Source organism: Schistocerca gregaria, chromosome 7, assembly GCF_023897955.1.
Source record: "Schistocerca gregaria isolate iqSchGreg1 chromosome 7, iqSchGreg1.2, whole genome shotgun sequence".
Classification (NCBI taxonomy): Eukaryota; Metazoa; Arthropoda; class Insecta; order Orthoptera; family Acrididae; genus Schistocerca; species Schistocerca gregaria.
Window position 1 is genome coordinate 88,600,271 of NC_064926.1, and position 12,088 is coordinate 88,612,358.

At 44.3% G+C, this 12,088-nt stretch overlaps 1 protein-coding gene across 3 annotated transcripts in view; it reads left to right on the forward strand.

Moving 5' to 3' along the window:
* The window catches only part of LOC126281587 (leucine-rich repeat transmembrane neuronal protein 2-like), an 82,541-nt gene that overhangs the window by 50,828 nt on the left and 19,625 nt on the right, over positions 1-12,088 (forward strand). For all 3 annotated transcript variants that reach the window (XR_007551287.1, XM_049980669.1, XM_049980670.1), the window contains exon 2: positions 9,854-10,160. Coding sequence is in view for 2 of the 3 variants with exons in the window: in XM_049980669.1 (XP_049836626.1) it covers positions 9,854-10,160 (307 nt within the window). In the remaining variant the exon portion in view is untranslated. The remainder of the gene's footprint in view (positions 1-9,853; positions 10,161-12,088) is intronic.

Consider the following 12,088-nt stretch of genomic DNA (forward strand, 5'->3'; position numbering starts at 1 on the left):
CTCCTCTTCCCTTAATATAATTTATCTCTTCTGCTGTAAATAGTTTATAGTTGATTAGTTGCTGTTATGTAAATAAAATCCGTATGTACTCATGCAATCTCTTTTTGAAAACCTGAGTTGTTACTGGTATAATGTAACCTGCTTCTGTAAATATAGCGTAGCCGGTCATCTGCTGATATGTAAATAAAATCATGCTGCATTCATACAATCTCCTTTTTTTTAGAAATTAAAAGGTAATGTTTCTGATAGTAAAACATGAGTTGATTTGCTATGTTTGTGTTACTAATATTTGATCGTTTCATTATTCAAATTATTGTTGGATGGAAGCAAACAGCAAGAATTTTTACAATATTTTTCTTATTACATCAATAATTCAACTTTACAGAAATATCGAAACAATTGCCTTTTTATACATGCTTTGAATCCAGTCTGATTCATATTCAGGCATGTAGGTGCAGCTACATACATGCCATTCAGTGTTTACACTGTTATAACTGAAATACTTCACAAATTCTTAGTATGCCCCTCTCACCTTTGGACACCAATGACACAATCTATCAGAGGCAATTGATAATGAGCAATACAGGTCTTTCAGTTTAATAACACTAAGATGTTTTAGATATATATTCATGTCCCATTCTAGTATTGCCTCATAATACATATCCACTAAAAACGCTTTAGAGCCAAACATGTGAATGTCAATAGGAGTGTGAGATGATTCATACTCATCTACTCGTATCTATATATTCCATCATACTGCATAGACAGTTCCGCTGATATCACGAATAGCGCACTTCAGTACCTGCTTGTTGTGCATTTTTACCTCTTTTACTAGTTCAAAGTTCTTTTCAGATGCCAAACCTACATTTACAAATTTAGAACCACTGACAACCACATTGTATACGTTAATGAATAACAATACCCTCATGGGACATGGCTTCTGTGGTTGTGCTATGGCATAGTCAGATGACACCAGCCCTGATAGTTCGAAAAGAAATTGTGTGGGCTGTGATTGTGAAAATATCTGAGTGTCCTTTTCCCTCTTTCAGCACTGGATCAGGCGCTTTTTACAGCATAGTCTAAGAACGCCAGACACCCTGTTGCCCGCAGCTGCTGTTGTGGATCTGTAACAATTACAGCAAAAAAGGCTATGTACAATGAAGTATACATATGTAATGATGATAATAATAATAATAATAATAGGATTGGCAAGATGACCATTGCAGTGATGTTAGTGTCCAGGATAGGTGGACTAGGAAGCAACTGTTCCCTTCCTTCGTTCCTCAGTTGCCATAACTCTGCCAGCAACTGAGCTACTTCATTTATCGACTGCCGAATAGCTTCCTGAGCCTAAACTTGCTTATTCATATTGCCTACGTTCTACCAGACCAAGAATATTGTATACACAAGATAAATATGAAAAGGAAGAAGAAAGAATAGGAAAACCATTATACGGGCTCAAACAAACATTTCTGAATTTGTCACTTGGTATTGGTGTGTAGGGCGTCCCTGCTGCTTAAGGTCCAGTTTTGGCTGCTGCGTGGATGCCCATCTTGATCTTCAGCAGTCGTTCTCACGCGAGTTGTACCTGGCTAGGCATAGAGAACAGTTCTGAAGTAATTCTAACATCATATTGCGATGGCTTAGTGTGACTCAGGAATCGGCCGAGGAAGGTTATCATGTGCAGCTGAAGAAGAACCGACAGTGGCCACAGCGGCTTCTGTGTTCTCCTGAAGTCGGCGGTTAGTGGCTCAGACAATACCAGTCTACAACAGCAGTTCGCTGTCTCATCATCACGGTGCTACCAGAGGCGTAGGCGTCCACAGCGTAGAGGCGGCGCGGAGCAGAGGGTCTCGACGTCCGCAGCTGCCCAGCTGTTGCACAACTGCGAGCTGTTAGTGCAGTCCATTGAATAGTCTGGAGTAGAGCGGCGTCCGGTCCTCTTCCCAGTCACCCAGCTGCAACACTCCCTGCTGGGGGAGGGGGGGGGGGGCGGGGGGGGGGGCGACTGGCCAGTTCAGCGACGTTGCCAACTCGCTGCCCACACTGCCCACTGGCGATCACCACATGACCTTGGAGATGTTCTAATTTTCGCTGTGGCGATGCACTGCCGTTCCAACTTTGTTTGTAACTTTTCGCTTTACGGTTCAGAGAAACTGGGAAGTAAATCATTGCATCATCAGTACTGGACAGCATTACATGACTGACACATAACTTTTCACCAGCCATATGTCGTATGCATAAACCAATTTCTTGCTGGAAATAGAGAGAAGAATTTTCTTCTAACTTAATGCAGGAGGTGGACCAGTGCAGTGCTGCTCTACACAGAGGCAGGCAGTATGAATTCTTGTGGGCCCTCCAATTTTCAACACAAGGCTAAATGGAGCATGAGTGGAATCTGATCTCCACACTGTACACCTACAGTTTTAATATCATATCACTCTTCCCGCCGGCTGGAGTAGCCGAGCGGTTCTAGGCACTTCAGTCTGGAATCGCACGACTGCTACGGTCGCAGGTTCGAATCCTGCCTCGGGCACGGATGTGTGTGATGTCCTTAGGTTAGTTAGGTTTAAGTAGTTCTAAGTCTAGGGGCCTTATGACCTCAGATGTTAAGTCCCACAGTGCGCAGAGCCATTTGAACCATTTTGAACACTCTTCCGATTCTCTGAGTATGTATCCCAAAGTATATATCACTGTAGACGGAGTTTCGTCATAATTATTTTAAGGAAAACTGATGATAATAAAAAAGGGGAAAGCCATTTGTGTGCCTGTCTACTTTCATTAAAAAACTGTCATTAACAAACAAGTACACGAAAAGTCAAGATTTACTCACAAGGGATGTAATTCGTGAGGGGAAGATGTTCAGTGCGATTCAACATTTTTGAGTTTCCTCGACAATGATGTCATCTGACTACTTTAGTCATTGTTCCAAGGATCCTTAGCATAGGAACTGTACCGCCATTTACCTAAAACTATTTAGAACTTAAATCTCTCCCAGAATATGTGTCACATGCAGTAACAATAGCACAGCTTTATTTTGCTCCTGTTCCGAGATGTTGGCAGCTTATGAATTTTTCGTAGAAATTACAACCTTTGAGTGCTTCCCTTCTCTCGGACTATGACAATGCCAGTTTCCGAAGCACCTGCGTCAAACAACCGTTGTTCACAGTCTATCGTCATTGAATGTGATGTACCTTCCGCTTTTTTTCCACCTGTGTCTCGCCAATCATACAACTGAAATGTAACACAAACGGACTTTTCTTCACAGTAACGAATGATAGTAGATAACACAGCCAAAGTTTAATAGGTTGTTTCCTTGGAATGTTAGAGGACGTTTAGCTATATTGTTGTATATTGCCCTAATCTACATTACAATGCTACTTCCGCATCTGCTTCACTACTTGCCAAGCCAGCTGGCGGTGTGTCAAGGACAGCTCTTCCAGTTGCCTCTTCTCTGCTCTGTTCCCTGGCGCATGGGGACAATGATTCTGGGAAAACCTATATTAGCTATAATTTCTCGAATTTTCTCGTTGCGGTCATTTCGCGAGATGTGTGTGAGAGATGCCTTCAATTTAGTAGTTATTTGAGCCCTCAGGTCTTTGACGAGTTATGCATAATGTTGAGCTTCAGAAAGATTTGTGTTTAGTGAAGACTATTCTTCTATTGACATTCCGTTTTGAGGAGTCGATAATTTAAATTCAGCCGACCGTCTGGTGTACCGTAACATGTGTGAGTCCTTTCTGGTGGGTCTGCTGAACAGCATCAGAGGCAAAAATCCAGCCTCAGCTTTCTGACTGATTTGAAGTGACCCACCACAACATTCCCTTATGTGATAATTTCTTCACTTGACAGTAGCGCCTATACCCGCTTTGCTCAATTAATTACTGGATATATTCCAGTCTATATGTCTATCTTCCAGAAGTATCTCTTCAGTTCTATGCTCCAGAAGTAAGTACTCAGAAATTTTTTCCTCAGATTAAGAAACATATCTGATACTAAAATTCCTCTTTTGGCCAGTAACACTCTCCTTGCTTGTGGTAATCTACTTTTTACATCCTTCTTCCTTCGTCCGTTATGTGTCATTTTGACTCCTAGGTGGCAAAATTCCTTAACCTTGCGATCTGCAGTTTTTAAAGTTACGTTTATCGCTTATCCAATTTACACTGCTCCTCATTAGTTTCTTCTTTCCGTGGTTTACTTTCAATCCATGTTCTGTGCTCATTGTACCGTTCAGTCCATTCAACAGTTCCAGTAATTCATGCTCACTTTCACTGAAGATCACAGATCTCATAACCGAATCTTGTCATTGACATCCTTTCAGTCTTAATTTTAATCCCACTCCTGAAACTGGTGTTTATTTTCATTATTTCTTCTTCGATGTACAGTCGTACATCACTACAAACTCGATCACTTTGTTTTTGGTTTGGTTCGAGTCTTACTTTGCTCTCATAGTTGTGGTATCTATTGTATATTACCCGTCTTTCTCTATAACTCATACCTGTTTTAAAGATAATGTAAAGAATCTTGCAGCATTTTACGTTGCCGAACGCTTTTCACCGTCGGCAAATCATACGAAGGCTTTTTGGATTTTCTTAAGTCTCGCCTACCTTGCCAAGCGCATCATCAGAACCGCCTCTCTAGTACCTTTGTCTGCCAAACTGGTCATCATCTAACAGATTCTCAATTAATTTACTGTCCCATTCTTTTGTACTTTATTCGTGTCACCAATTGCGATGCACGGTTTGTTAAACTAACCGTGTGATAGTTCTTGTACTTACCTGCCTTGCTATATTCGGGATTGCATGATATTTTTCTCAGAATACGATGGTGTGCCTACAGTTCAATAAATTAAACATTCCTACTTGAATATTCATTTGGTTGCCACTTCCTCCAATGATTTTACAAATTTTGAATGAACAATATCTCTCAGTTCTGCGCACTCTGTTGGGAAGCCCATAGTTCTGTCAGATTCTAATACAGTTATCGTTAGTTCTTCCTTACCTACCCAACACCACTCGTGTTCTGTCGGCATTTCTGCTTAGTGGGCCGAACATACAGGGAAGGAAGTAAAGCAAGGTGGCAACGAGGAACCAGGATGGTTTCCATGTGAGTCTGTAGAATTGGCGTCATTTTGGTCATTGTATGAGTGGAGCTACATGGGATTTATGTTCTGCATTATGGAATTTACACTGTGGCCTTTTAAAATCGCAACACGAAGAAGGCGAGATGCATAAACGAGAAAATGGCGTCAAATGTACTAGTCGCACAGATATGCGAATGATTTGCATTTCAGCTGTCGTGGCCGAGCGGTTCTAGGCGCTTCAATCCGGAACCGCTAGACTGCTACGGTCGCAGGTTCGAATCCTGCCTCGGGCATCGATGTGTGAGATGTCCTTAGGTTAGTTAGGTTTAAGTAGTTCTAAGTTCTAGGGGACTGATGACCTCAGATGTTAAGTCCCATAATGTTCAGAGCCATTTGAACCATTTATTTGCATTTCAGCACAACCGCACAAACAAGTTAGCAGTAAGCCCATCTACATTCCGCATACAAGGAATGATTATGCAGTGGATTTTCCATTCAGAAAGCGTATCTGAACGTTGGTTGTTTGGGAGAGGATCGTGTTACGCCTCGATGAAAAGCCTACACGCATGTGACGGAATTCGACAGCACCAGCAACGTGACGTATTGATAGTGCACGTTGCTGCTCGGCACGGCCGTGATCCCCGACTGTTACCCGACTATGCAGCCGACAGGTTCAGGAGGGCCACACTCGACGCCACTTGGTGTCTCAAAGGCACCCCGTGGCTCACACCCAAGAAAAGGACATAGCGTATCGTTCGCTCGGCCTTGCAGGATCGCATAGACACGTCGTGTACCTCGCATCAGGAAATGTTCTTCCTCGGAGCAAGGCAAGTATCCACGCAGTGAGAAACATGTGCAGCAGTGTCGACATGGCGATTACGTTTTCGTGTTCTCTTGAGAAGAGATCAGAGAGAAATAGCGTACCCACCGACAGCACCGGCCACAGGAATGGTACCACGACGTTTCCTCAAACGAGTCGCGGTTCTGCGTACAGGATCACGATTTACTAACCCTTGTGTGATGGCTCTGAGGAGAACGGATGTTGCTAGACTGCATTTATCATCGTTATTTGTATAGTTGGAGTACCTTGGTTGGTGATGTCGTGTATAATACATCACTTTCGGTTTGCATTTCTCTTCTCTGTGGCACTATCTTTCTACAAGATAACGCAAGACCGCATGTTACTCGGCTGTCCTGATAAATGTCGACAAATAGGGCCCCGGCCAACACGTTGTCCAGATGTCTGACACCTCGAAAACACTTGGCCACCGTCTACTGACAGACTGGTACGTCATCAGTCATCAGCCGTCTCCACTGACCAGCTCTTTCACGGAGTTAGGCGGCACGGAATGGCGCACCCGTATTTCTGATTCACGCTCCGGTTCACCAACAAATTTAGCCGTGTATTCCTCAACTAAACTGTACACGCATAAAAAGTAAAATTTCGTTATATTCTTTCCTTTTTGATGTGGCAGTTTTTATGTCCAGCAGTGTGAATTGTTCCCTTACGCGCCCTTATGCAAACGTCACCAGTACATCTCTAGCAGGGGTGGCGGCATTAAGTTCCTTGTCAACAGACTTTGCGCCACTGTCCTGAATTAAATTTCAAACTTGTCCTCAGTGTTTCACGAAGTGAGTGCATGTGACACCGTCAACGTCCATCCCCTTGTTGCTATTTTAGCAGAGTGGGCTGCATGCTGGCTGTGGACTTTACCCCCTCCCTTCTCTCACCGTTTCACAAGACAAGCATCACACTACACGCAACCATTAGTCACCAAATTACCCGTTCCCTTCTCTCACCATGGTACAAGACAAACACGGTATCATACTACATACAACATTTCATCGTACATACAGGAGATAACGTGTATGCTTTCGAGCAGTAATAAATACTACTGAAAAATCAACTTCATATTTGTTCCAGGAAGTATTCAATTTTCAGAAATGACGCGAGCCAATTTATATACAGACACGATTGCCTGTTAATAACTGAGATACAGTAACTAATATTTTTTTCAGAACTCCCGATCCTCTTTTCCAATTACGTTTTCTCGATGTGTTGTTGGTGCCAATGGTATGTATGAGGCGCTCAATAGCAAGGTTATCAGCGCCTGTACTCAGATAATGGGAAACAAATGTTTCGTTTCGTGACAACTATGAAACAGGCGGTAAATGTAGAATGTAACCCTCATCCACCTTGGGACACTCTGTGTGTCTCACACACCCACACTCATACTTTTACACAGAACACCAACAAATTCATGCCTCGAGACAGTTCCTCTTTAAAATGCACATAATAAAACTACACAAAATCTAAAATGGTTTAAGAGTGAACTGTGCCTGGTAGTTGAGTGCTTGGAAGATAAAATATGAAACAATCCTGGAAGCACATTAAAATCTCCTACCTAAGATACCATTGACGAGACTAGACATCACACAGGAACACCTGGCGCTCGCCGCTAAGACCGAGCGGTTCTAGGCACTTCAGTCTGGAACCGCGCGGCCGCTACGGTCGCAGGTTCGAATCCTGCCTCGGGCATGGATGTGTGTGATGTCCTTAGGTTAGTTAGGTTTAAGTAGTTCTAAGCTCTAGGGAACTGATGACCTCAGATGTTGTCCCAAAGTGCTCAGAGCCATTTGAACCATTTTTGAACGCATGGCCGTTTCGTTGGTTTCACCAGCCGCATCTCGTTGTTCCTGAACCTTTCCTACAAACGCAAGACCCGCTCCCTCAACAGTGAGGTAACGGCCTGTACAGGAGCAGCAAATTCAAAAGTCTTAACTTCCAGGCAGGCATCGTTAGCTTGCTGCACCTGCCGCTTCATTACCTTGAAGGCCCTCGAGTCGTCGTTTCTAGTAAATTGATACCCACTTCCATACCCTCTGTACACAGGAACGGTACTCGTAGATCAGGTAAAGATACTTACTTGTGAAAGGTGGGCTGAAGGGCAGTTAAAGAGTCGGTGGAGACAAGGAATGTGGTAGCAAGAAGACGCTGCACCTTCTCCAACGCCCTCAAGATCGCCTGTAATTCGACGTCAAACACAGTGCGCGTAATAGCTTCTCGAAACTTGAGGTTACATTCTGGAAATAACGCAGCGCAGCCGATGGAGTTAGCTTGCTTAGAGTACCTTGCTTAGACCCGAACAGTTACAGTGCTCGGATAAAATTTTGTAAAATATCGATTCAAAAACGTAACCCGGAGTGAAATTCTTTTTGCACACTGATGAATCTGTGTCGCGTTATTAACCAGCCGATAATTCTAACGATGATACAAATACAGTGTTATATACAACGTGCTTATACACTACTGGCCATTAAAATTTCTACACCACGAAGATGAGGTGCTACAGATGCGAAATTTAACCGACAGGAAGAAGATGCTGTGATATGCAAATGATTAGCTTTTCAGAGCATTCACACAAGGTTGGCGCCGGTGGCGACACCTACAACGTGCTTGCATGAGAAAAGTTTCCAACCGATTTCTCATACACAAACAGCAGTTGACCGGCGTTGCCTGGTGAAACGTTGTTCTGATCCCTCGTGTAAGGAGGAGAAATGCGTACCATCACGTTTCCTACTTTGATAAGGGTAGGATTGTAGCCTATCGCGATTGCGGTTTATCGTATCGCGACATTGCTGCGCGCGTTGGTCGAGATCCAATGACTGTTAGCAGAATATGGAATCTCTGGGTTCAGGAGGGTAATACGGGACGCCGTGCTGGACACCAACGGCCTCGTATCACTAGCAGTCGAGATGACACGCATCTTATCCGCATGGCTGTAACGCCTCGATCCCTGAGCCAACAGATGGGGACGTTTGCAAGACAACACCCATCTGCACGAACAGTTCGACGACGTTTGCAACAGCATGAACTATCAGCTCGGAGACCATGGCTGCGGTTACCCTTGACACTGCATCACAGACAGGAGCGCTTGCTATGGTATAGTCAACGGCGAACCTGGTTGCACGAATGGCAAAAAATCATTTTTTTCGGATGAATCCAGGTTCTGTTTACAGCATCATGATGGTCGCACCCGTGTTTGGCGACATCGCGGTGAACGCACATTGGAAGCGTGTATTCGTCATCGCCATACTGGCGTATCACCCGGCGTGATGGTATGGGGTGCCATTGGTTACACGTCTCGGTCACGTTCCCATTGACGGCACTTTGAACAGTGGACGTTACATTTCAGATGTGTTACGACCCGTGTCGCTACCCTTCATTCGATCCCTGTGAAACCCTACATTTCAGCAGGATAATGCACGACCGCATGTCACAGGTCCTGTAGGGGCCTTTCTGGGTACAGAAAATGTTCGACTGCTGCGCTGACCAGCAAATTCTCCAGAGCTCTCACCAACTGAAAACGTCAGCTCAATGGTGGCCGAGCAACTGGCTCGTCACAATACGCCAGTCACTACTCTTGATGAACTGTGGTATCGTGTTGAAGCTGCATGTTCTTCTGTGCCTGTACACGCCATCCAAGCTCTGTTTGACTCAATGCCCAGGCGTATCAAGGCCGTTATCACGGCCAGAGGTGGTTGTTCTGGGTACTGATTTCCCAGGATCTATGCACCCAAATTGAGTGAGAACGTAATCACACGTCAGCTCAAGTATAATAAATTTGTCCAATGAACAACCGTTTATCATCTGCATTTCTTCTTGGTGTAGCAATTTTAATGGCCAGTAGTGTATGTGGCTGGGAGCAGGTATGTATGCTAAACCGTCAACCACAGTCTTTATGTACCGTGGCTGGTTGTTTTTCACAGAGGACTGAAGTGTGACCTTCCGTTTTGGCGGACCGTGGCGAGCTTGGTGGGGATCCTGCTATCGGCGGTTCGCGCGACGTCGCAGCCTGCGGAGGTGTGCGCTTTTTCGAGCAGCTGCAACTGCTCCAGCGACGGCACGAGAGTGGAATGCCAGACGGCTTCCTGGCCCTCTGTCCAGCCGGCCGACGGCCGCAAGGTGCTGTCGCTATCCGTGACGGGGCTGCAGCAGCGCAGTCTCCTGCCGGCAGACTTCGCAAACGTGTCTGCTCTGGAGTTCCTCTCCGTCACTGACGGGCTCCTTCTCGAGGTCAGTATGCAGTCATCGCGTCTTCTATGTGCTCAGCTGGCCTTTCCGACCTCTTCGTAACGCACAGGTATATCTGCACTTTTTTTTTTTTTTTGCATGCAGTGTCTCGAGTGGAAACGGGTTTGAGGAAATGAACAGTAAATACAGGGTGGCGCACGAAATGTGTTACCATTTTGTTTTTGAATATAAAGTTTATTGTCAATACACTCTGAAAGGAACATATACTAAAATGAAGAGCCGTCCGTGGAGATTTTTTCTAACTCAACACATGTTCAATATGTCCACCATTTCGTTTTCTAACTTCCTTCAAACGAACACTGAAGTTAATGATTGCCCTACGGCACAAGTATTCCGTAATTTCACTGCAAACTTGAAGAATAAGGGTTCTGAGCTCCATTAAATCACGTGGACGTTTCGGGAAAATGTTTTCCTTTAGGTACCCCTAAAGAAAAAAGTCACATGGATTGGGGTCTGGACTATTTTTTCCGTCATTGGAGCGACCTGAAAACCTGAGTGAAATGATCCGCATGTCAAAATACTCGTGTAAAAACTCCAACACAGTTTTCGCAGTATGTGGCCTTGCTCCATCTTGCACGAACCACTGCGTGTTGAAGGGCAAGACAGTAGCAAAAAGCTGTGGAATGAAGCTATTGCGAAGCATGCTCAAATAACGCTCGTTGTTCACACAGGGTTTATACGTAGCCGAGGAAAAAAATTTCCCGATTTTTCCCGGATTTCCCGGTTAAAAATACACTTTCTCCCGGATGAAAATACACTTTTTCCGTATTAAGTAACGGTATACTTTTCCTCGGAATTGTAAAACTTATCAGTCCTTTCAATGGTTGTGGTTTTATACACCGGCGTAGAATCTCACGGCACTTTAGAAAATGAAACTCAGGGGGAAAAACACGTTTTGGAAAGATGTCTGATGGTTCAAATTTCTCTGAGCACTATGGGACTTAACATCTGAGGTCATCAGTCCCCTAGAACGTAGAACTACTTCAACCGAACTAACCTAAGGACATCACACACATCCATGCCCGAGGCAGGATTCGAACCTACGACCGTAGCAGTCGCGCGGTTCCGGACTGAGCGCCTAGAACCGAGAGACCACCGCGGCCGGCAGATGTCTGATGTGCAGCAACACGTACACTGCATATTTTCCTATTACGATAGTATAGATTCGAATTCCACCAAACACCACATGTTACTTTCCGACAAAAATAACTTCATTGTTCTGCAAGGCGATTAACGCTTGACTGCCAGAAAGGTGGAAACAAAATAAAATCTGAAACTAATAACATACTTTAGCCTTCCGTAAATGTGTGAGTGTATTTTAATTCACTTCATAGCTCCCGCCCACAGAAATCCGTTTTGTTTTCATTTGATGTGAGAGCAATAAAAGAAGAGGAAACAGCAAAATCACTTAACGTAAACACTGGTCACGTGGAGACTAACACCTGCGCACTACAGCTCAAACTGATCTGTGCATCAGGTCCGGATCTACGACATTTCCGATCCGGGGCAGTATTAGATGTTGGCGGTCCGCCTCCCTCAAGCGTTTGATGTAGGACGCCAAAAATTTAAAAAAATTGACTTTTGAAAAATATCTTCATTTTGTAGCGCACATCTTTCTGAAGAGTCTGATAAATAAAACATATATGTTCGAGGGAACGTAAGACATGTTATTTGGCCTGTGTGCAGAAGAGCAGTGCCATGCCTGTTCACACAGCATTCTTCCATCGCACGTCTCTGCATTTCGCTCTGTGGAATTCAAACGTGTAATATTTTGTAATGGTTGCCATCAAACTATATTCAGGCCAGTGGAAGTTAAAATGTCCTGTGGTGCCTCTCCTGCTACCAGTCGTCCGGTTTGACATCCCCCCCTCTTTAAAAAATCTCGCAATTAATACTGGATAGGATTATCG